This window comes from Gorilla gorilla, chromosome 9, assembly GCF_029281585.2.
Source record: "Gorilla gorilla gorilla isolate KB3781 chromosome 9, NHGRI_mGorGor1-v2.1_pri, whole genome shotgun sequence".
NCBI lineage: Eukaryota > Metazoa > Chordata > Mammalia > Primates > Hominidae > Gorilla > Gorilla gorilla.
In genome coordinates, this window is record NC_073233.2 from 86660913 (window position 1) to 86685300 (window position 24388).

General features: G+C 44.7%; 1 protein-coding gene across 2 annotated transcripts in view; it reads right to left on the reverse strand.

The window, feature by feature from the left end:
- TENM4 (teneurin transmembrane protein 4) overlaps positions 1-24388 on the reverse strand; it is a 777096-nt gene that overhangs the window by 125649 nt on the left and 627059 nt on the right. For both annotated transcript variants that reach the window (XM_055356895.2, XM_063693427.1), the window contains exons 15-16: positions 20265-20465; positions 1849-2034 (exon numbers count right to left, since the gene is read on the reverse strand). In XM_055356895.2, coding sequence (XP_055212870.2) covers positions 1849-2034; positions 20265-20465 — 387 coding nt within the window. The remainder of the gene's footprint in view (positions 1-1848; positions 2035-20264; positions 20466-24388) is intronic.

Below are 24388 nucleotides of genomic sequence, written 5' to 3' on the forward strand. Positions count from 1 at the left end.
TTTTTTTTTGTTTTTGTTTTTTAGATAGGTGTGGGCTTTCTTCTGGGCTGGGAGGTTGAAAGGTTGGTTCATCCTCAGTCATGCAGAAAAGGGAAGGTGAGGGGAAAGCAGAGTTTAAAGAAGAGGCCCCCTCAGATGACCGGGGCCACTTCTCACTAAGGGATTTCCAGGACAATTGTAAGGGAGGATGACACTGATATAAAGAAGCCATCAAGGTGCACACAGTAACATGATGCAGCACAACCTGCAGTGGCTGCTGCAGTGGCTGCCATTGTGATGGAGTGGCCCTGTTGAGGGTGGGGGCTGGGCAGATTAGGTGAGGGACTCTGAGTGCAAATGCCACGACAGGGCACAGCCTCCAGGAGGGACAGGAGCAGGTGCCTCAGTAGAAAACCAGGACTTTATTGTGCAAGCGCTGCAGAGTAAGCAGCTGGTAAGGAAAAATCAAGTGTCAAATTTCTGCTCTACATCTTTGAGGTTCCGTGACCTTAAGCCTCAGGTCCTTGAAAATGAGGAAATAATACATACTGCTTCACAGGGTGATTGTAAGGAGGATAAAATAATGCAGCTAAAGTTCTTAGTGCAGCTCTCGGCACGTTGTGAATACTTAAAGATCAGAAGCCATTATTATTATTAATATTAATAAATGTAAGGTATTCCATGGCCAAAACCCAGGGATGTTGCAGGGGCAGGGACCAAGGATATAAACTAATGTTAGGCTTCAAAACAAAAACAATGAAGACTGAAAAACCCCTCAAGGGGTAAGAGGTAGCTCTGTTTGCTCAAAATTCCTTTGTCTCTCCAAAGCTGCGGGGCTTGTCTTCCAGTTTCTCTAAGACCCAAGAGGTCACTTTCTAAGCCAGAAAGGTACCTGGAATCCTGCCTTCTAAAGCCATGTGCTCACCATCTGATCACAGACCCTTCGTTTAAAAAAAACAAAAAACAAAAAACAAAAACGGAAGGGGAAGAAGCTAAAACACACATATATACACAAACCGGTTGATTCAATAAAGAGCTTTTGGTGAGTGCTCATTCCAGGATAATAAACCAAGCAAAACGTCTGGCTGAGTTTAAAATCAACAAAACCAGCAGGAAAGGCAGAAAGAAGGGAATGAAGTGATCAGCTTGTTTTCAGAGCTGCTTCAGCAGGAGCTGGTGCCGAGGAGACCCCAAGGGAGGGGAAAGGAGACAAATGCAGACAGGATGGAAGCTGAGGACGGGGGAAGATCCCACGCCTAATGGACTCCAGATGTGGCCTTAGGGCCTGTGGGGAGCTCTCCCCAGGATTCCAGACCTCTTGGGGAATTCTGACCTAGGAGCCCAGTGGGCATGGAGGGCTCAGAGCTAAGCCCCAGCCATCCCAGCAAGATAATGCATTGGATAATAATGGCTGCATGTACTGGGCACTCCACCGTATGCCAGCCTTTGCTAAGGTCTTCACATGTATTATTATCCCCATCTTACGAGTGAGGAAACTGAGGCTCAGAAAGTTGACGGGGCTTGCCCATAGCTGCTAAGAAGTGCTCATCTGCCTCATTCCTGAACACAGAGCTCCCTGACACAGATCCATACCGCATGTAGCCTTGGAGGAGCTAAAGAGCAAGGTGTGCTAACCAGCTAACCAGGACATGGGAAATGGAAATTGGGAGTGATAAGGTTGAAAATACCAAATTGTGAGTTTAAATCCAACCGATGGCTAGGAAATGCCAGTCGTAATGCCTCCAGATGAAAGGACTTTCTTCCCCATCCCCACATGCGATGAGGGCCCAGGCTGGCCCTGAAATGCCCCAACAGACAAAGATGTCCTGCAGACCAGAGAAGGTACCCGGGGACCTCGGCCCACCATACCGATGGTGCAGTGTTCGCCATTCCAGCCAGGGCTGCACTCGCACTTGCCGTCGCGGCAGGTCCCATGCTCGGCACAGCGCGGGTGGCAGGACCGCTGGTCGCAGGCTGCCCCCATCCAGCCATCCTCGCAGCGGCAGGTGCCCCCTACGCACACGCCGTGGCCACCACAGTCAGCAGCACAGATCTCTGTGGGGAGGAGCAGAAGAAGGGAGGACACCAGGGCCAGGAGGGGAGGCAGTGGCCAGAGGGGCAGGGGAGAGAGGAGAGAGAAAAACAACAAGTATTGAGCAAGTTATTGTTGGAAACCAAAGTCACACTTGGCTACATACCTGGGCTTCTGTGACAGATCAGGATTCCAGAGGCTCGGGAGACTAATCTCCGTGGACAATGACCCTCAGATGAGAACAATTCTCTGGGCAGAAGCCTGCCCTGTGCCTGTTTCCCCACCAAAAGAGGAAGGATTGTAGGGCTCTGCTCAATTTGCTTCTCCTTCTTGCCAGCCTGTCCCTGCCTTTGTGCTTGCCCCTTCCAAAGGGGACCGGCATTCTGAACAGACATCAGGAAAAGTCAAATGTAATTAAAAACCAGTTATGTGTGAAAACAAAGTAAGGATGAGTCCCCATCGCCAAATGAAGTGCTTGTGGTCTGGCTGGGCAGGTGATGAGTTCTGGGGCCTGCATTTCATGACTGCCTGGACTCTGATTGAGGATGGGGTGCGGGAGGGAGGCTGAACCCCAACCCCATGAGTATACTCTAAGTTGTTGTCCAAAACCTGCAGTTTGTTCTGTGCTTTTGCTGGGTTTATTCTCTTTCAGCTTCCTGCTTCCTCACCCCAACTCCAAGAACCATCTAAACGGGGTTTCAGATCCAAAGCAAATGGTTTGGAGGGGGGCCCTTCATAGCCAGAGTGGAGCTGCCCGCCCTTCACAAAGGCACATCTGTGAGGTGGTGCAAAACACAGAGGGCCTGATTCACAAGCCCCTCAGGCTCCAGGCCAGCAACAGCTTCATGCTTACTGCAGGCAGAGGTGGTAAAGTCTTCCAAAATACAACTGCTCTTTAGGAAACAGGTTGAGCAACCATGTCCACTGAAGCTCTCTGCCAGGGCTCTGAGGGAGAGAGACTGACTTGATTCTCATGCCTCGTGGCCCCACATGCTTCAAATTCACATGAAAATCTCAATCCTTTTCATTTCTTTCAAACTAAATTAGCTGGCACCTCTGTCAAGGTGCATTTGCTCATCTCCCTTCCAAACTGCATGCTTAGTTTAGAAGCTGCTAATAATCTTAGCTACTTTGAAAAAGAAAACAAAATTAGGTCTCAGAGGCTCAGACCTTCCTACCAATCTACAAGACAATGAATAAAATGTTTGAGACTTTAACAAATAGTAAGAGTTACCATGTATGTTATGTTCCTGTGCCAGACATCCTGCCAAGCACATTACCTCAAAACGGAGGTATTTATTACGTGCAGTAACACATCAGATTCTTCAGCTGTAAAGTGGGAAGGGATATCTCTGACCTGGAGCCAGGGACCTGGGTCCTATGCCAGGCTCAGGAGCTTCTGAGCTGTGTGACCTGGGGCAGGTCCCTTGACTTCACTGAGCTACAGTTCCTGTCTGGAGAGTTCCTGGTCCTGTCAGACAGTTCCTTGTCTGGAGAGTGTGAGCTGCATGATGCTGCCTTGCAGCAGCCCTTTGCTGACCTAACTGGGCTCTGGTGAGCACCCAGTGAAGTGGATGACAAAAAGGCATGACAAAGATCAAGCAACTCAAGAAAGGTTTCCTGAATTGAGGTCAGCACAGTGAACTTCAGACAGGGAGTCTAGGAGGTTTGTGAGATCTATACCTGCTCAGCCACTAATCTACTGTGTGGCTTTGGGGAGGTCACTTCCTCTCTTCTGGGTGTCAGTTTCCTCATCTGTTGCAGGTGGAACCTAATGGTATTTAAGATCCCTTCAGGCTGTAAGAATGTGGGATTCTATGACAGAGCACCCTCCCTGTTAGACAGTGTAATCTACCCCCAAGACCTGGCTGAAAAGTACCCCCTCCTCTGAGAAATCTCCTGTAATTCACCCTGTGGGTTATTCACTTGTTTCTTTCCTTCCCATTTTTACATGGTAGAGTGGTTTTCTGTTTCTTTGTCTGTCTTATCATCAGACTAGGAACCCGAGGCTGGTCTAATTCCTTTGATCACCTCCATCCCTGGTACCAAGCACAGATCCTGGTATAGAATAGACCTCTTACTAAGGTTTGTTGGATGATGGATGAATTACGGTATGCCTGGGGCTATAGGTGCCTGAGAATGGTAAACATTCACCACACCCCACTTAGCCTGGCTGAAAAGTCCAACCAGGCCCACCTGTCTGTTTCTCTCTAGCGACCTGCCTGTATGAGACTGTCCCACGTGAGGACAGGGCTGCGGAGCTATGTCAAGCAGCCCCCTAGGATGTTGTTCAAGCTCTTTTCCTTTCTTGCTCACATAGACAAACACTTGGGCTTGCCTCAAGATAAAGAATGACAATCTCCAGGCCCCAGGACATCCTAGGTCCTGTCTCTGTAATTCCCACTTCTTCTGTACAACATTGAAAGGGCAATGACTTCCTGGTGACTCTGGAGGCTGGGCCTGGGGTCAGGGCTGGAACTTTCCCTTGAGGGCCCTTGGAGAGATGAAAAATCAGCTTAGTATTTGTTTGGGTTTACTCAGCACTTTTGCCAGGTGGTGGTTTATGGTGTGAAAGTAAACAGCAGAAAGCATACTATTCACTGAGGCGTGAGCCAGGAGAGGGGCGGACAATGAACTTCCAGACTTCAGGTCTTAGCTAAAACGTACTTCACTCCTTTATTAAGTCACCTGGAGACAGTACGGACAAAAGACAGTAAGACTTGGAATCAGATGTGATTCCAGATCTCAGTTTTGCCTGCTCTGTGACCTACTCAATAGCTGTAAGCTTCCTTTTCTTCCTCTGCAAAGTGGCAATGATGATGACAACCACTTCAGAGGCTTCTTCCTACCTTATATATAGTAGGTATCAATCAATTCATACTAATTCATGTATTCTTCTAATAATATCCACACATGCCTACTATATGCCAGAGACTGTACCTGGTGCTAGAAATACAGAGGTCAATAAGATATAATCTCTGCCCCCCAGGAGATCACAGTCCAGATAAAGCACAAACTAATATTGGCATTCAAAAGATTATCCAAATAACCTATAGTTATGACTCATGCCTGCACCTTTTTGCTATGTACAATGAATTAAAGAACATGGAACTTAGGGTCAGACAGGTCTGATCTGCCTATGGCTTTACCACTTACTGGCTGGGTAATCTGCAAGCTGCCAATTATGCAATTCATTGAGCCTTGCTTTCCATTTCTGTAAAATGGGGTTGATAATTCCCACTTCACCAATTTCACAGGGTTGGTGTTAGATCAAATGAGGTAATATGTGGGAAAGCCATTTTTTATTTAACTAATGCTCACATCAAGTTTTACAGTTTGCAAAGCACTCTTCATAGACAATTTCTCATTGAACTATCACAATAAGGCTGTGAGAATGCCTGGCTATTATCCTTCTCAGTGGTGTGCATACTGAGGCCCAGATAGTATGAGAACATTCTACAAGGTCATGTGATCATCTAGTGTCTTTTCATTGTTTTGACAATCCTTGGAACAGTACTTCAAGGCAGACATTTCACAGATAAGGAAACGAAGCCTCAGAACAGGCAAGGAACACTGACCTGTCACAGGTGGGCTTCCCTTTGAGGGAAACTCTCAGCTTTTCCAGCAGATCCCCACCTCCTGCCACTTCTGGCCCTGCTTATACTTTGTTATATCCAAGTCAGACCGTGATATATGTGAAATGAAATGAGGTCCTCTACACAGAGTTTTCCAGGCACTTAGTCTCACCCTTCCCATCTGGAGACTACTGCTCTGTCCATCCAAACACTCAACTTCCTTGCCAGTTTACACTAGACAAGCTCTCCTGGCATGAAGTTAAAAGTGGCCTGGTGACTGGGCACCCCTCCACCAGCCCTTTACAAGCTGGGTTGTGAGCTCTTACACATTTTAATGGAAGGGCCCTGAATAGGGCAACCTTGATGTTTATGGGGTGCTAACTGATGGTAATACAGCTTGGGAGTGCTTGGATTCTCTGCAGATGGGCCCATCTGACTGAGTGAAGAGACCCACAGACTCAAGATGAGAGTAGAAACCTGTGATGCTACTTTACCATTTGGCCTCAAGTCATAGTCCCTATTGTTTCTTTTTTTCTTATTTTCAAATACCTTGAAACAAAAGGAACTGTTTTATTTTTCCTTCTCAGATTCTGCTTTGACATTAAAGCAGATATAATTTCCTGAAGTGGCTAGTGAAAGCTAAACAGGACTATGCTAAAGAATGTCCTTTGACAGCTCATATGTCTTTTACATATTGTAAGTGGTCCTTTGTGAAATGTGGGTTACAGCTCCTCTCCTAGTCACAAGTTCCCTTATGTAAAACAGGGATGACGTCAACTACTATACTTTGGAGGATTGCTGTAGGAATTACTTTCATTTGGTTGATTTCTTGGGTGCTCCCTGTGTGCAAGCCCCACAGTGGGCACTGGAGATCCCATGGTGATTATGACAGGCATGAATTTTTCCTTGACCTCAAGGAGTTTACATTCTAGCATGGCAGACAGATATAACCTAAATCAATTTAGCATGAACAAAAGTATAGCTTCTAACATAGTGCCTGGCACATATTCAGGATATAATAAAGACACACATTTTTATAAGAAAGGAGATGTAGTGGCAAGTACACTAGATTAAACTTAGAAGATCAGATATGAATTCTGACGTTTGCAACATACCCAATAACAAGGGAGGGTTTGATAAATGCTAGTTGGCTTTCACATGACCAACATCAGAGCTTTCTGAATTAATGGTGGAGGGCTGGGGTCTGGGAGGAATCTTTTGAAGTACTAGGAGTACACAAGCCATAGGGGAGACTTGAGTTCAGATTCTGACTCCCCAGTTTCCTAGCTGTGGGTACTTGGGGAACTTAATCTCTCTGAGACATAATTCTTTACCCCTAAAATGAGGAAAGTAATAATGGTCCCCCTCTAGGATGAGTGGTGACAACTGAAGAAAATAGTTTATATGAAAAGCTCTGTGTACACTATGCTGTGTATGACTAATTGGTGAGGACCTAAGATGATTCCATCAGCACAGCTCCAAGTAACCCAGCAGAGGAATGTGTTCCTGAAGAATGAAATATTTGCTTTTCTAGTAGTGGTCTCAAACTTTGGGGCTACTACTAGAAAAGCATGCTCTTCCTCTGGTCATCTAGCATGGCATCATCAGCCAAGAGTATCAAAACCTAGGTAGAAGCCATTTGTATTTGTAGCCTGGACTTCCTCTCAAAATCAGAGGAAAATCTCCAACTGTCCAAAAATTCCTATTCCAAGCTTACAGAGTTCTTGATTGAACTGTACAGGCCCTTGGAGATGAACCTGGCAACATGTGAGCTCTTCCCCCACAGAAAGTCAAACCCATAGCACCACCCTTTCCCTACCCCACCTCTTCCCTGCCTCACCCGTGCACTGTCCTCTCTCTAGATTGGAAGCCCACCTGATGGGAAGGTCCAATGTGGTCCCCTGGCACTAGCACCAGGTGTGGCCCAGCATGGCTTTCAACAAATGTTTGTTGAAAGAATAGATGAATGAAAAAAGCTTTAATGGAAGAGGTGTATGTCGGTTGATGTGACTCTATCTCAGTGCCACGTTGTACACAGGTTATTTTGTTAAATACATTATGTAGAGGCTCAGTGTCCTTTGTGCCTAAGCTTCTTAGAAACTCATTTTCTCCAATCTCTGTGTGTGAACTCTGTAATTTAAAACAATGCCTCAGTCCTTACACCGACAGACACATCTTCTTCATGCTAATGCCCAAGTCACACCTGTTCTCTTTCTATGATGTGGAAGGGGGTGAACACACGAGGAAGAGGCGAAAGAGCAGGGAAAAGACACAAGGTTTGGCTCTTGGTTAATTATGCCAAAAAATGTATATGTACAGGAAAAGCTGCCCCAGGCTCCTCTCATTAGATGTTAATCCCCGTGCAAGCCCAGATGAAGCCTGGGACCTATCGCCGCTACGTTTTAATTTGTCTGGACTTACTTTATAATCCTGTTCATTAAAATAGCTGGTAGGGGAAGCTGTGCCTTTCTCCGAAAGGGAAAGACTTATGCACAATTTTCCCATAAAATTTCTTCTACTTGGAAAGACACTCAAAACTGATACAAGTAAGGGGTAGAAGGGCCCCCGCCCAAAGATCTGCACACCTTCCTGCTGAGCAAGGAACAGGTGCAAATGAAGCTGTTTCTAAAATTCCAGTCATGTGGAAACAGAATCTTGGCCCCCTGGGACCTCCTGGGAAGTCCTTTCATAAGTCTGCATTTAGCACTAGAAGAGGTAATAAGTACAATTGTTCTATTTTGCTGAGGACCTGAGATTCCAAGAGTGACCTTAAGAAATTTTAATAGAGGGTTAATTTTAAATGATTCCTGCCACGATTTTTTGTTTTATCACTAGCTCATCTGAGTTACTGCACAAGTGGGGGAGTTTATCAGAAATTCTGGCATACTTAAAGTCCAAGCCAAACCATTAATAGTCAGCATTTGAGGCAAAAATAAGAAAATGAAGTACCTTCAATGTTCCAGAACTGCAACTGTTGTTGTTGGAACACAAATATTAACTCATTAAATTCTCGAAATAGTCCTGCAATGATGCTTTCACTCCTATATCATAGTTGAGCAAACAGCTTGGAGACATTAAATGCTCAAAGGTACTTAGCTAGAAATGAAAGGTGACTGTGATTCACATGATTTTTGGCCTATGAGTTGTGGGATCAGGTTTAGACAATACCTCAGATGCCATATGAGTGTATCCCCTGATTGTTAATTACATCTTAGATCATAGCCCCAGCTAGACTATAAGATCTCTGGAATCAGTGTTTGAGTTTCCTTCCTCACCTCAACCCAATGCTGACTGTATTAAGCACTTTTCCTTTTGTTTGTCTGTTTATCTGTCTGTTCATCCTCCATCCATCTGTCTGCTCATCCATCAGCCCATCTATCTGTCCATCCACCCAAATGTGTGATCACCTAACCAGCTATGTGTCACCAGGTCATCTAAGTGTCCCAACTATTTCATGTTTATGTGCTGGAAAGCATCAGGGAAAGGAGGGGTTGAAGATATTGGAGGGAGCAAGGGGATGCTCAGCTGAGGTGCCTTTCAACAGGTAGAGAGGACTGTTTCCGAAGCACAATCAGAGGAACAGGCATAGTGGGTACTTCACCCACTGGGTAGAGGGATCAGACAGAGAGTCATGTGGGACACAGTCTGTATGGGAAGCAGGCAGGATAATGGGGCAGCACTAAACTATTGGCCTCAGCGTTCTCAGTGAGGTAGGAGGCAGGAATCTCCCTGGAGCAGGGTGCAGGTGAATAGACGTGAACATTTGAAACAGCCTCATGGCGAATGAGAGCGAGAACTCACAAAGTACAAGAACTGCAGCTGGGAGGGCCCAGGAGAGGCTAAAGATCATGAGCATGATGTGATTTGGCTTAGTGGCATTCAGAAGCACAGCTGTGAGATCAGAAATGGTGAATGGTTAAAATGATCCTGGGTTTTGCAAGGTGGATGTGGAATAAAGGCACAGAGACCAGGGAGCTGTGAGTGATGGACCAGCGGAAGAGCAGAAAATGTAGAAGGAGATTGAGCCAGGAGAGAACTGGCACTGGGTAGGAAGTGGCCTGGTTCTGGCCAGGAGATTTCCTTTAGGTGGATTAGTGTCAAGGGAGAAAAAGAGCAAAACTAGAGGAGCAGGCTTTATGGTTAGAAAAGAATTCTCTAGATGGGAAAACTAGGGCCCATCTAGGAAGTACCTTATCCTATGCCACACAGTGACATGCACGTCAGTACTTGAGTAGGAACCTGCTGGCTGCCTTGGCAAACAGTCAATGTAAGGGGGCAGCTGGACAAGTAGCTGCCAGATGGTGGTTGCTGCGCTCTTTGGGCCTTCTTCTGTGCTTCTGCCTGTGCCATTTCCATAGTCTGGGCTCCTTTACCGTGATCTTCATGTGTTCAAATCTAAATGTGCTTTGAGTTCTGGCTCCAATGCCACCTCCTCCTTGAAACCCCCTCCCGGCAGCTGGAAGGAGTTTCACCTTCTGCCTTCCCAAAGCACTTTTATGTGGATCTCCCTTTCTCAGGGTTATTAGTCTACCTGAGTTGTCTAGAGAACCCTGCCATCATCAAATTAATCTCTGCATTCCCTAGTGAGTCTTACACAGGAAACATGTCTTCTGACTGTATCTGTATTGCCAGATTCCAGTGGTACAGGACAGAGTGCTCACGTAACTGTTCAAGATTCTGTGATTTTTCAGAGAAGAGGCTTGGAATCAGGTAAGAGCCCGCTCTGCTACTTCCTAGCTATGTGAAACAAATACTGCACACCTTTGAGCCTTATTTTTGTCATTTATAAAATGGTGATAATGATATCTATCTATCAGAGTTTTAAAACAGATTTAAAAATATACTGAGCATCTACTATGTGACAGATAGGCCTAGGGGCTGAGGATACGAGATTATATGAAATTATTCGTATCCACAAGAAACTCAAGTCTGCCTATGTGTGTAAATGTGCACAATGCCAGCCACCATGCCCAGCACACAGTAGGCTAATTAAAAGTTAGCTTTTTCTCCCACAGACCAGATCTCCATATATTTTGTACAAATTAGCATTCTGAAAGTATGGCACCCATGCTGTCTCCCTGCCTCCCTCACTAAGTTGGACAGATGGCTTTCAGTCTCAGTGCAGGTTTCAGGAAGAAGCCAGAAGGGGAAGAAGGTACAGCAAAGGAACCTCTGACTTCCTTACAGTAATTAGTCTCCTTTAGACATTGAGGCCAAACCCAAGCTACTCTCCTGTGCTTTTCAACTTCCCTCCCTATCACCCGAGAGTCAGAGCTGCTTCAAGCCATGGCTCTGTTCCACGGATCGAGATGGCGGAAAGTTAATGAGCCTTGGAAACCACACGGCCTTTCACCTCATTCAAGGAGCTTGGAGAGCTTTCAAACCAAGCAGAAAAGTGGATTCCAGTATGTGGGTGCAGAGCAGGTCTCCACATCTATTCCCCCAGGACTAGATTTTCAAGTCTTTACAAAGCACCTACCACAGGAAGCAGTAAGCCACTGCTATTCCTCTTAATTGGAGAGTATCTGGCTTCCTGATTAGAGGAGTTCAAACCCAGCTTGGAGGAGGCCTCCAAATAGGAGCTGACTTTGCAGAAGGATAACAAGTCAGGAAAGAACTAGTGAGCAAGGAAGCCAAATAACGAGACTGGGATGTGTATTTTCGGCCAGGACTGGAACACAACCTGACCCCCACTAAAAGGGCCCAACTGGGTGAAATGAAGAGACAGCTGATGTTACACTCTCTTCCTAATGACCTCTGACCCTAATAACCTTTTGTAAAAGGCTCATTTCTCCACTCAGTCATAAGCTCATCTATCTAACTCTTTCCTGGACACTTCCACCTGGCTGTCCCCAAGAACCTCCAACTGTATGCTGACAATAGAGTAGGTTTCTAAAACCAAACCTGACCTTGTCACACCTCCGCCTAAAACTTCTCAGTGGCTCCCAAAGACAGAAAAAACCTAAACTCCTTCAAGATTATTCATGCTGGCTTTCCTCATCTTTTCCCCCTCTCACTACTGCCACAAATATCCTAAAAGCTAAGCCACTTCAAGCTACTCATCTTTCCTAGAAAATGCCTTGATCTCCCATCTTTGTATATGTTGCAAATCTTTGACTTCTACAATTGGCTGCTGCAAGGTGCTTGCCTCTTCCTTTTATCACTACCTACTCGTATCCAACCTCCACCACCACCTTGAATTCCACTTCCTCCAAGAAGCTTCCCTGACCATTGGTTGAGAGCAATTGTTCTTTTTCTGAAACCCTTGTAGTAATATTAGTACACCAAAGTCATGATCCAATTTACATGGTTCCTCTGGCAGTGTTACTAAATGAAGTGCTGTCCAAAACCTGATACCTGATTTACTGGCAGTTTCAGCACAAACCTTGGTAATAGCCAATGGCAGAGTTGTGCAGGGGATAAACATGGGCTCTGAAGCCAGAGAAGCCTGGAAGTGAATCATTGTTTTCTCAGAGTGTCTTTGAGCAAGTCACGCAAGTTCTCTGGACCCTGGTTTCCTGGGAGTAACACCATCTGCAATGTCAGAGGTTAATGTATCTGCTGTTTGAATAAATCATGAAGCACATACATGAAGGAGCTCTGTAAAATATAAAGTTTCCATTGAAAGAACAGCTTTTTTTAAGATTACAAGTTACAATAACAGCAGTTTGATTCAGGAAGACAACTAGAGATTTTGTACAAGATATCAGCTTGGGCATCCAAATAGAAACTTCATTCTGAAGCCCAATTTCAGAAGAGCTTATATTTGCATACTGAAGAGATCCAATTCTGATAGAAAACGTTCCAGGGCTGTCAGGGGAAATTCTACTAAATTACAAATCTGCCAGCTCTTGGTTTATCAACCTTTAACTCTGGCAGTATTTAGCAGCATGCTTGTCTGGGCCCAATTTTCCAGTCTTTGATTAAATGTTAGGAACTGACCATCTCATTGTGTCTAAACCGCCACGCTACCTCCCAGGCAACTGGTAGGCTCTTCCGTGCCACCCTCTGACACTTCCCTTCCTCTCTATGCCACTGTCAATCTCCTGGATATTTATTATTCTGAACTTTGATTTCAGGCTATCACTTGCTGTTGGGAAGGGGTACAGGAAATGTCAAGTCTCAATGGATATTATTCCTCTGGAGAGATTCTAACCTTGAGTTTCCCCTCCTATAACATGCCTATACAGAAATAGCCCAACTTGATTGTTTCCTTTTGATGTTTTAATTGGATGTTGGTGCTGTGCTTTCTGGGCTGAGAAGCTAATGCTTCTCAGAGAAGGAACAATTCTAGCTACACAAATGAGACTTGTAACAGGGGAGAATGCTCAATGCTGAATCTAATTTTCTCTCCCATCCAAGAACATAAGACAATTTCTCTGGCATTAAAGCATCTCACTCAGTCTTTCTGTCACTAATAAGAATTAAATTCTGTTCCCTCAAATTTAAATGTAATTATATTTTGCCTTGTAAATAAAATTGAATTTAGCTCTAGTGCAACTGCTATGTTTAGAGCTTTAATTATTTTAACCTGGTTGCTACTTTAAGCTTATTTTTGTTAAAGCATTGAGTTTATTTTGCTGTCAATTGTGACTTAATTTGATAACAGGGCTTTTCAGCGCCATATCCATCTAGTCGTTATTGTTATTATTTATGCTTTGTGATTCTCTTTCCCTTTGGGTAGGGGAGGAGATTAATAGAGAATAAACTGAAAGCTTAGAGGATCTGAGTGTGAATTCTGGAGGGTTCCACTGTGTTAAGGTAGAATCTAGGCCAGATTGAGTTGAGAGAGCCAAAGAAAGAGATCTGATGTGGAGTCTGAAAGGGAAACAGTCAATGTTCATTGACAATTATTTTAAGCCAAGATTTTTGGCACGGCATTCAGCGGGTTCCGAGGTTTGGATCCTGCCTACCTCTGGCCTTCTTTCCTGCCACCCACCCCTGCAGCTCCTATCTCCAGCCCGACTGAGGCGCGACTGTCCAGCTGACCATGCATGCTCTCTACTTGTGCACACGCTGTTCCCTTGGCCTGCACTGCCCTCTCCTCCTTGGCCACCAGGGGGCCTCCCTTCAGTCTCCTTTCAGGGTCTGGCTCACAGATCTCTGGCTGGTGACAACCTTCTCCAGTTCCTCTCCCATCCCACTACTGGCCAAGTTCACTGCTTCTGCTTTTGTGCTCCCAAACCCTACTGTACACACATCAATCAGAGCTCTGCTCATGCTGAATAATTAGGCGTCTCATTTCCTGACCAGGCTGTGGGGCTGTCTGATCCTCGGTGCCTAAAACAGTGAATGCCCAACACACAGGATAGGCCAGAAAGATTCAGTGAATGAATGCAGTGAATGTGTCAGCGTGGGAGCAGGTCTGGAGCTATTGTGGGGTGCTCTCTCTGAGGAGGTTGTGCTTTTCTCTGGAATGGACCTCAGGAAGCTTGTGATGCTGAGAGGAGGCTGACCCTAACTCCCTTGTGCTGTGGGCCACTGACCTAGTTGTTTGGGGTTAATGAGTCAGCTTTTATCTGACTCTTCATCTAGATAATGATCTAGATAATGACTCTTCATCTAGAGTCAATGACCAGTGTTGGGGCTGGGGAAAGGGGATGGTAGAGAGATTCAGAAACTGCAAGGAAACTGCGCCTCTGAGAGAGCAAGTGAGTTGTTTAAGGTTACACAGATTCAGGTCCAGGCCTTCTGGCTCCAAACCTTCACTGTATAAACTGTCCTAAGAATTACATTTGTTAGAGTCTAAGGACTGTTTGGATAATTTAAATCTAATCATGCATTCTAAAACTATATACAACTACTTCATTTATTGACTGCTTACTGAATGCAGCCACCATATACATGTTAAATCTGATTTGGAAAACAACCCTGCAAGGCAGGTGTCATTAGCCATAGTCTATGCTTAAGCTGAGTCTTTAAAATCTAGCCTGGTCCTACTCCAAATTTCATGCAATTCTTGCTGACTGCAAGCATTACCTCCAAACCTGTGCCACTGAATCTCTAAAACATCTCCACCTGTTATTCCACAAAACTCAATTGCAATCAAATGATAAGAATCATAAACCCGCAGCATGAGCATTTTACAGGCAAAATCTCTGCCATGTATTGCTTCTGTGAGCCAGCAACCCTAAGGAATAAAATATAGTGAGAGGGCCCTCTCAAATGAAAGTCATTTATGGGAGACAAGACTGGAGAGAGCTCATATAGCAGTGGAAATGAGGAATAAATTTATGAGGCTGAGGAGAGAGGCTGTGGGGGTAAGGGTGGGGAAGGAAGACCTGAGGGAGAACCAACAGGGACAAATGATGAGTCTAAGGGATGGCTTTTGAAAGCGTACCATGGAAAATGCCACAGAGGCTAAAATCTTTAGAAGCCATTAAGCTCCGAAAGAAAGGTGAGCCTTTCCAATTCTAAGGACCATCTCAAAGAGATTAAATTCTTTCCCTTTTCTGAGACAGCTCTGAGCCAAGAGGGTGAAAAGCCAACTAAAGCACAAGGAAGGGGAGATGGGAGGAGTTGTTCTGCTCAGCAGTGCTGCTGAGTGTACCCACTTTATGGAAAAGCTGATGAGGCATTCAGCCCAGCAGGCCTGCTCCCTGGGGAAGATGGCTTGAAGGAGGTGAAATGATGCCAGCTCTTGTCCAGGAGGGCTTCTGGCTGGCTGGCACTGCGCATGAAACTAACATGATCTAGGTCTGGGAAGTGACAGACAAGGAGCACAGAGATTTGGTGTTAGCCCAGCACACTGTGTGGGGAGTGGGAGGGAAGGGGTTTATGAGGAGGTGGGGAGGAGGTGGAGTCCTGAGAGAAGGGATTAGGTTAGCTGTCGGGTAGTGTGCTGGGATCTTCCTGGACAGAGCTTTCGGCTGCAGCCCCTCTCTTCCCTGTGTTCCCAGTGGGCTCTTTTTCTTTCTTTGACTATTCACTGGTTAAGTCATTCATGCAATAATCACCAAGAACCTAATGCATGTTTGGCCCTATGCTAGGGATACTTATAGGCCCTGACCTCACAGAGTTCACAGTTTGGAGAGAGAGAGAGAGAGAGAGAGAGAGAGAGAGAGAGAGAGAGAGAGAGAGAGAGATTGATTGATTAGAATACATCGGTCAATATAACATAGTGTTTAGGAGAGACCTTGGAGCCAGATCTGGTTTGAATCTGGACTCCGCCACTTACGAGTCGGGTGAGGGTTGGGGGACAAAAGGGATGCCAGAATGTAATTTAATCTTTCTGAGCTTCAGTTTCCTCATCTGGAAATGGTAATACTAGTAATACTTCCTTCCCAGGGTTCTTATGAACCTTAGCGAAGATAAGGTTGTAAAGGACTTAGTTCAGTGCCTGGTACATGCTAAATACTAAGAAATGGATGGCTCTTTGTTACTCTATCCTGTGGCTTGTCAGAAAGAAAGATAAGACTGGCAACATGAACACCTCTTTGGATAGAAAGGGGGCATGAGGCAAGAGCTGAGGACTTGGGAACAAAGGGCCTGGATTTAATTCAAATTGCCACGGGTAAGCCGAGTCACTTAGGGCCAGTCATTCCCCCCCTCCAACTCTTTTCTATCTGTTTAACAGCAACAGCAGTAGCCACCTCCCCCACCATCACTACCACCACCATGATCAGTATCATCCTCCCAAGTGACTGAGGAAGTGAAGTCCCACTGGGGCCTATGTCCTGTGCTCTTCTGGGGCATAAGAATCTGTTGCAACAGTTATGTCATGTGGTTTATCAGGAAGGAAGACCACATGCATGAGGCTGGATTGAAAGAGGAATTTCTGAGATGAGACTGGAAGCCAAGTTGCCAGGAAGCCAGGGAACTGAGTAAACACTTGTATAAAATCTGACTTCACTGTTTCCACAAACCTAACCAAAGTGCTGGGGAACTTGTCAGCTCACATTTCAATACAGGGCTGGTTGTTGAGTGCAGGGCATGTTGATTTAAGCTGCTTTCATTAAATCCTGTTCTTGGTGCCAAACAGCAAGACACTCATCTCAGGGAATAGACAGTGTTCCCTCCTAGGAGGCAGCAGGCAGCAGGGGCCCATCTCTACCAATCCAAGAACCCAGAACCAATGCTGATGGTGCAAGGATCACTTGGGATTTGTCCTTTGGCCTGCAGCTCCTGATGGAGGGACTGGGCAGTGTCTGTGCCAGCTCTGCCATGCCAGGCAGCAAGCAGCATAAGCAAGATGACTAGAGCTACCGTTTGTCTAGGGTGTGAGCTGTGCCAGATACTACAAGAACTACTTTGCCCAAATTTCCTCACCTAATCCTCACAGTGATTCCATAAAGTAATTTTACCTAAGGGAAAATTAAGGGTTAGAGGGTTAAGCCACATGATGAAGCTATTCAACGAGTGGGGAGCAACTCTTCCCCCAAAAATCCCAGTGCCTGTTCTGCTGCCCTGTAGCTAACTCCCTAAACAGAAAGATAGTTTCTTGGCTCTAGTGGATCCAGGCAACGAGGCATTCCTTGCATAGCTTCACTGCAAAAACTCAATAGCTTTAAAACAGCTTTCACTCAATGAAAGTGCCCTTGGAAGGGAGGTGGTAGAAAGACATTAAGTGCTTATTGTATGACAGACACTGCTCTACGTGCATACCAAAACGATGTACTTTAATGATTATATAACCCGCTGAGGCAGGTACTATTACTATCTCCATTTTTCAGATAAGGAAACTGAAGGCAAGAAGAGTGAGCTTTCTTGCCAAGGTCGCATGGTTAACATGTTGCAGAAGCAGGGTGGAACCCAGGCCAGCAGTTCCTGCACAGCAGGGGCTGAGGAGAGAGAACAGTTGAAATGCCCTCATTCTCCTTCAAACCAGCTTCCAGAGGCGAAGTGACAGCTGAGGAGGAACGCGGCCTGTGGGGAGTGCTGGGAAGCAGGCTGCCCCAGTGTGCGGCCAGGCCTTGACTCCCAGCTTCCTCCCTCACCAGCATGGCTCATGCAAGTCACGGCCACTCCTCTAGTCTCATCACAGGAACAGGGGCAATACCGTACCTGTCATCCCAACCTCACAGGGCTGCTGTTGCGCAGGGTGTGTGTTGCCATGTGAAACATCTTTGTATGCTATGGGACACTCAACAAACACCAATTGTTTTCACTATTACAATACTTTTAAAGCTGCCTTTTATATTCCTGGCCTTGTGGCAATCATGAGACCCTTCTAGTCATTTATAGGCTAGAGATTTAAAAATGAGAATCTATATTTCTGAAAGGGATTTCATCTTAAGTCTTATAGTCAAATGTCTTTGTTAATATCAAGTGCTCTACCAATGAGTGTTTTAATCATCATCATAACAACAGCTAACAAGTATTGAGCTCATATAATGGGCCAAATCTTTTTTTCTTTTCTTTTTTTTTTTGAGATGGAGTCTCACTCTGTTGCCTAGGCTGGAGTACAGTGGCACGATCTCAGCTCACTGCAACCTCTGCCATCCGGGTTCAAGAGATTCTCCGCCTCAGCCTCCTGAGTAGCTGGGATTACAGATGCTTGTCATTGCGCCTGGCTAATTTTTGTAGTTTTAGTGGAGACGGGGTTTCACCATCTTGGCCAGGCTGGTCTTGAACTCCTTGACGTCATGATCTACCTGCCTCGGCCTCCCAAAGTGCTGGGATTACAGGCGTGAGCTACCGTGCCCAGCCTTTCATTTTCTTAAATAATTCTCACTATAACTCCAGAAGGTAGGTACTATCATTATCTCCATTTTATAGCTTCAAAGGGTAAAGTAACTTGCCCAAAAGTATAATTAGTAAGTAGCAGGGCCAAGATTTGAAACCCCCAAAAAAAGATTTGAACCCAGGTCTGTCTGACTCAGGGACTTTCCTCATCACATGGTTCTCTCTTGCCTTTGCACATGAGGACACATACGTGTTTGACACCAGTTACGGGGAGTGGTATAGCCAGGACTGAGGAAAGGGAGATCTCATAATTCTACTCTAAGTCCCTTCTAATAGTTCGGTTGTTTCCATTTACTGAGCTAACTAAAGAATACTTAGTAATCTCATCCAAAGTTATACGTACCTCCTCAGAGGCTGTGGGGTTTCATCGGGGATTAACAGTGCAAGACGCAGTTATATACCTATCATAAATTAGCTTTGTGGCCACATAATGAACAATGCAAGCCAGCGTAGCTTTAAGAGGACCATTTATTATATCGCTATATAAAAAGAATTATTCCTAAGACCCTGCACATCTGTGCTTACAATCATGTCTTTACATGAGCTTTGCAAACAAGGATAAAAGTCCAATTTAGACTGTGTATTGAACATCAATTCTCTATTCAACAGGGAAAGGTAATTCAAAGTATCCCAAAGGCATGAATGCTGCATGGATCTCATTTTTGCCAAAGGTCTCAGCCATTTTTCTTGGTCACAACCAGAACTGTTAATACACAACATAATGAGCTAATCTGATCCTCACTTTGTTTAAACAGTGTGGAGTGCCGAGGAAAATGATTTTGAGTAAAAAAGCATAGCTGGAGATGCTATCACTTTTTAGCTTTTTGTCCCTGGGCAGGATCACTTAAAATTTTTCCAAGCCTTAGCTTCTTTATCAGTTCACTTATCTCCATTTTGTTGTTGTTGTTCCCCTCCCCTTTCCCAGAATGCACACTCTACGAAGGCAGGGACTCTTTGGTCTCCATCCTCTCTGATTAGAAGAGTGCCTGTTATACTGTAGGGGCTCAGTAAGTATTTGCTGGTTAAAGTATTATATAATTTGGTAAAACATGGATAGCTGACACCTTTCTTGTAGGGTTTTTGTGCAGATTAAAGGAGAGATGAGATGTGACCATAACCCACTATACACCTATACTGTGCTAGGTGACTCACGTATGTTCCCATTTAATCTTCACTTTGAAAGGACCTGTAAATCATAGTGTTTTCAAACAGAAGGGTGCCAACATAATTATCCTTTGTACCTTATATGTACAAACCCTGTGATGAACCAAATGCCACAATCAAGAACACATTCAATCATGTGTTCATGCATTCATTTATCACTATTTATTGAGCAGGTGCTGTGGGTCAGGCCATGCTGAGTCCTGGGGCTGCAGAGGTGAACAAGACATGTTTGCTACCCTCATGGAGCTTAGTGACTAACAGAGCATTTGGCTAGAAGGGCAGGTGGGGGCCAGATCCCAAAGAACCCTAAACACTACACTGAGTTTGGACTTCATTCTGAGAAATGGGTGAAACCGAAGGGTTTGATGGCTGGGACATTCATCCTATAAGGCCCACCCCTACAGAGCTTACCTAGGAACACTTTCCCTATGGCCTTGCCTCCAGGGATAATGTCTTAACATGAGATGAGAGTTCGGTGAAACACATCTGTAATTATAAGCTCCATTGTTAAGGGGTAGTTTTGAATCTCAGGGCCACTACTATGAAAGGAATGATGTAAGGATGTAATTTTTGAATCCTCTCTTTGTCTAAGAGTAGAGGTGTTGAAGGCTAGAGTTCAGAGAAAGAGGAAAAGCACTCAGAGGCACGGGGAATGCATTGCTACGTGATTGGGAAGAGTTACATCCCTGATCAGGACTGAATGGTGACCATGTCACAGTGGAAATCCCCTCCCTCTACACATGCTTCTTCTCCCCACCCTCCACACCCCACCCCTCATTCCTCCCCACCCCCACTCCTCCTCCACCCACCCTTCCTCCCCCTGCATTTACCGATAGAACAGTCGTGTCCAGTCCAGCTTGGGTCACAGCTGCAAAGCCCGGTGTCCGGGAGGAAGGTTCCGTGGCCTGAACACTGGTCTAAGCATGTGGCCCTGGGGGTCTCGCAGTTGGTGCCTCCCCATCCCACAGAGCAGTGGCATTCGCCTCTCACGCAGACACCCCGGCCTGAACATGTGGGGTCCATGCAGTCCACTGTGAGATGGAGGAAGGAGAACATAGGTAAGCATCTGACCAGCAAAGGTGAGGCTTCTTTAAGCAAACTACTTAGCTTTGTGGCCAAGGGGCTTCATACATTCTGGCAGAAGGATGCATAGGTCACTTAGTAAGGTGAGAGCAGTACTGTGGCAAATGGCAGACCTGGCTTCCCAACTCCACCCAGGTAGAAATCCCTACCACTTCGTTTGTGGGGCAAAGTAAGAAATGTGTCTCAAGCATCAGCATAGCACTTCATGTCTACTAGATTCTGTTTCATTCACTTCTGAATCTCCACCTCCTAGAACATTGCCTAGCACACAGGAGGTGTTTAATAAGTCTTCATAGAATGAACTTTTATTATCTCTTCATAATGCAGGTTTATTTATGTAGGCATGAGACTAAAATAGATTCCTTAATTTAAATGATAATTTATTTTTAATTAAATTCCATTAGATTTTATCATCTTCCCCAAATTCTTGAGATTGATATGAACTTTCAAACTTCACTTTCCTGGCCAGGTGTGGTGACTCACACCTGTAATCCCAGCACTTTGGGAGGTTGGGGTGGGAGGATTGCTTGAGGCCAGGGGTTTGAGACCAGCCTGGGCAACACAGCGAGATCCTGTCTCTACAAAAAATAAAAAAATAAAAAAAATTAGCTAGGCATGGTGGCACACGCCTGTAGTCCCAGCAACTTGGGAGACTGAGGCAGGAAGATTGCTTGAGTCCAGGAGGTCGAGGCTGCAATGAGCTACAACTGTGCCACTGCACTCCAGCCTCGGCAGTGAGCAAGACTCTGTCTCTAAAAAACAAACAAACAAAACAAAGACAAAAAAAATTCACTTTCCTGAGGGCAAACACTTCAATATGTGCTGACTTTGCACAGCTTCTCCTCATGTGGTAGGTGAGTCGCATAGTGGTGGCTCACAGCCAGGCAGCCCTTTAGTGCTCCCAGGGCCCAGGGTCAAAGTGGTCTCAGGAGACCAATCCAGAAAGAGGGAAGAGAGAGTAACATTGTGGGTTATCTGCTCTGTGCTTACACGCTAAGCACTTTATATACACTATCAGATTCAGTTTTCTCAGTAACCCAGTGAGATACAGATGAGGAAACTGAGGCTCTGAGAGGTAAATAATTTATGCCAGATCACACAGCTAAACTCTGCCAGAGAGGAATTCTTTTCCTGATTTCTAAAATTGTGGTAAAATACACATAACAAAAAATTTACTACCTTAGCCTCTGTTAAGTGTACAAGTCAGTGGTGTTAAGCACATGGATACTGTTGGGCAACCATCACCACTGTCTCCAGAACTCTTTTTATCTTGCAAAACTGAAACTCTGCACCCATTAAACAATTTCCTATTTCCCCTTTCCCTCAGCCCTCGACAACCACCATTCTATTTTCTATCTCTATGAATTTGACTACTCTAGGTACTTAATGTAAGTGGAATCATCCAGTATTTATCTTTTTGTGATGGCTTATTTCACTTGTCATAATGCCTTCAAGGTTCACCCATGTTGTGGCACGGCCAGAATTTCCTTCCTTTTTAAGGCTGAATAATATTCCATTATATGCTCATACCTCATTTTGTTTATCCATTCATACATCAACAGAAATTCAGGTTGCTTCCACCTTTTGGCTATTGTGAATAGGTTGCTATGAACACAGATATACAAATATCTCTTTGGGACTCTGCCTTCAATTCATTTGAGTATATGTCCAGAAAAGAAATTGCTGGATCATATGGTAAATTCTATTTTTGATTTTTTGAGGAACCATCATGCTGTCTTCCATAGTAGTTCTACCATTTTACATTCCCACCAGTAGTGCACAAGGGTTCCAATTACTCCACATCCAGAATCTGAAGACCGCTCTGTCTGATCCTGAGGCCAATATTTCTATCAGGGTCTGACTTTCCCTAATCAAAGCTTTAGTTATGGGGCTACAACAACATTAACAGAGACCTCTAATCTTCTGCAAAGCACTGCATGGAAAAGGAGAAGAGTACTGAGAATTAACTGAAGTGGCTCCAGTTCATATGGAAAGTGCAACAGGTGGCAGAGAGAAGACAGGATTGGTAAAGGAGGTCGATTCATGTTCTTTCTCTATCAAAAAGTTGTTAGGTCTATCTTTCTCTTTAGGGAGGTAGGGATGCTACTCATTTTATAATTGTGAGGGGACGGTGGTATCCTGGGGAGAAGGGGCAACATGTGGCTGTTGGAGAAAGGGTGCTGATGACACTGTGATGAGTATGGTCAGGCCCCTCCTAATAGGAACTCACTAGGGAGCCCTATGCTGCAGAAGAAAAAGCTCTCCATTTGGCCTCAAGGGTCAAGGGACAAAATGTACTGGTTCTAGGTCCATGGTCCAATTATGTAACTGCTCTGTGCTTCCCATCTATAAAGCAGGTATGGTAAAGATACTGACTACTGACTTCTCAGGTTGCTATGAGGAGCAAATGACATGATGATTTGAAAGGACTGTATAAACTGTTGCAAAGAGGTTATCTTCCTATCCTATCAGGACATTCAGTAGCATAGCTTGGGGCAAACTATGGTCAGAGCTCATTTATAATTCAGACATCCTTTAAATGTATTTATTAATTATATTTTGTAACCTGGTATATCTGACTTTTACATAAAAGACTGGGAAACCCAGGCTGGGTAGGTAAGAGTCACAGACACAAATGGGCAAAAACTTTACAAATGGCAATATTCTGGGAACATTTATTTTGAGAACTAGCTTATTAAGAAAGTTATTTTGCTATTTAGGGTCTTAAAGGTGTTCAGCCTAATAACCTAAATGATAAATAAGACGATCAGGGTTCAGGAGTGATCATTTGGTAATAACGCAGTAATGATCACAATAACAATCAACATTAACTTATTCCCTCTTCTCTGCCATATTTTGCTATTAAGCATTTCATAGACATTATCTCATTTAATCCTAACAATGTAAATATGAGGTAGCTACTTTTATTATGTTCATTTGACAGCTGAGGAAACAGAAAGCACAGAGAAGTTAAATAACTTGCCCAAGATTACACAGTAGTATGGCAAATGGAAGAATTTAAATTTGAGTCACCCTTTCCTGGTTAGGCCTCTTACCATTTCCCCTTACAATCTTACTGGTTCAGAAATACATGCATGCATATATAGTTACATAAACACAAAAAATGTCTTAAAAATAGAAATCAAAACAAGAAAAGAAATAGAGCAATGTGGAGGATTAACGAAGTCAAATGAAGGCAAAGAATCTCTTCTCCTGCAGTCTCTGGACACCATTCAAAAATGGTTAGAGCATGACCTGTTGGAATGCCTGATAATTAAAAATAATAAATGTAATAATAGTGATAAATTCTCATGACCTGCCTCAGATCTTGGAACCTCAGAAGGATTATTCTGGCCCATTAGGCTTCTATGACAATCCCCTAGACCCAGAGAGCTTTCAAATTTGACAGGAAACAACTCAGCAATTCCTATCCTGAGGCCAATAAAGGTATTTCCTTTTCTGTAAGTGCCTGAACCTCAACTTTGGGTTGAAACTGTCTCTGAGAATCCCAGGGCACCCTTGAGGTCGAACCTATAAATCTCCATCATTAGCAAGCAGGCTGGGAGGGTGCCAAGTTCAGCAAGAGGCTCTGGGTGGCACAGGCGTGTGCTTCCTTAGACGTAATGAGTCTAAGGAAGGACCTAGGAACCAGCAAAGTGAATCCTACACTCCCAGCAGATGGCCCAGGCAGAGAATAAAGATCAGAAGGAACTGATGAGAGGCTACCTCCAGGCAATTAATCTTTGCTTCTGAAGGTCAACTGGGTCAAGTTATTGTGGAGCAGGAGGGAAGTTTTAAGGAAGACTGCATCTCAGGAGGGAAGGCAGCTCCCAGAAATCTAGGCTGAACTGGCTGAGGTTCTTGCTGGGGC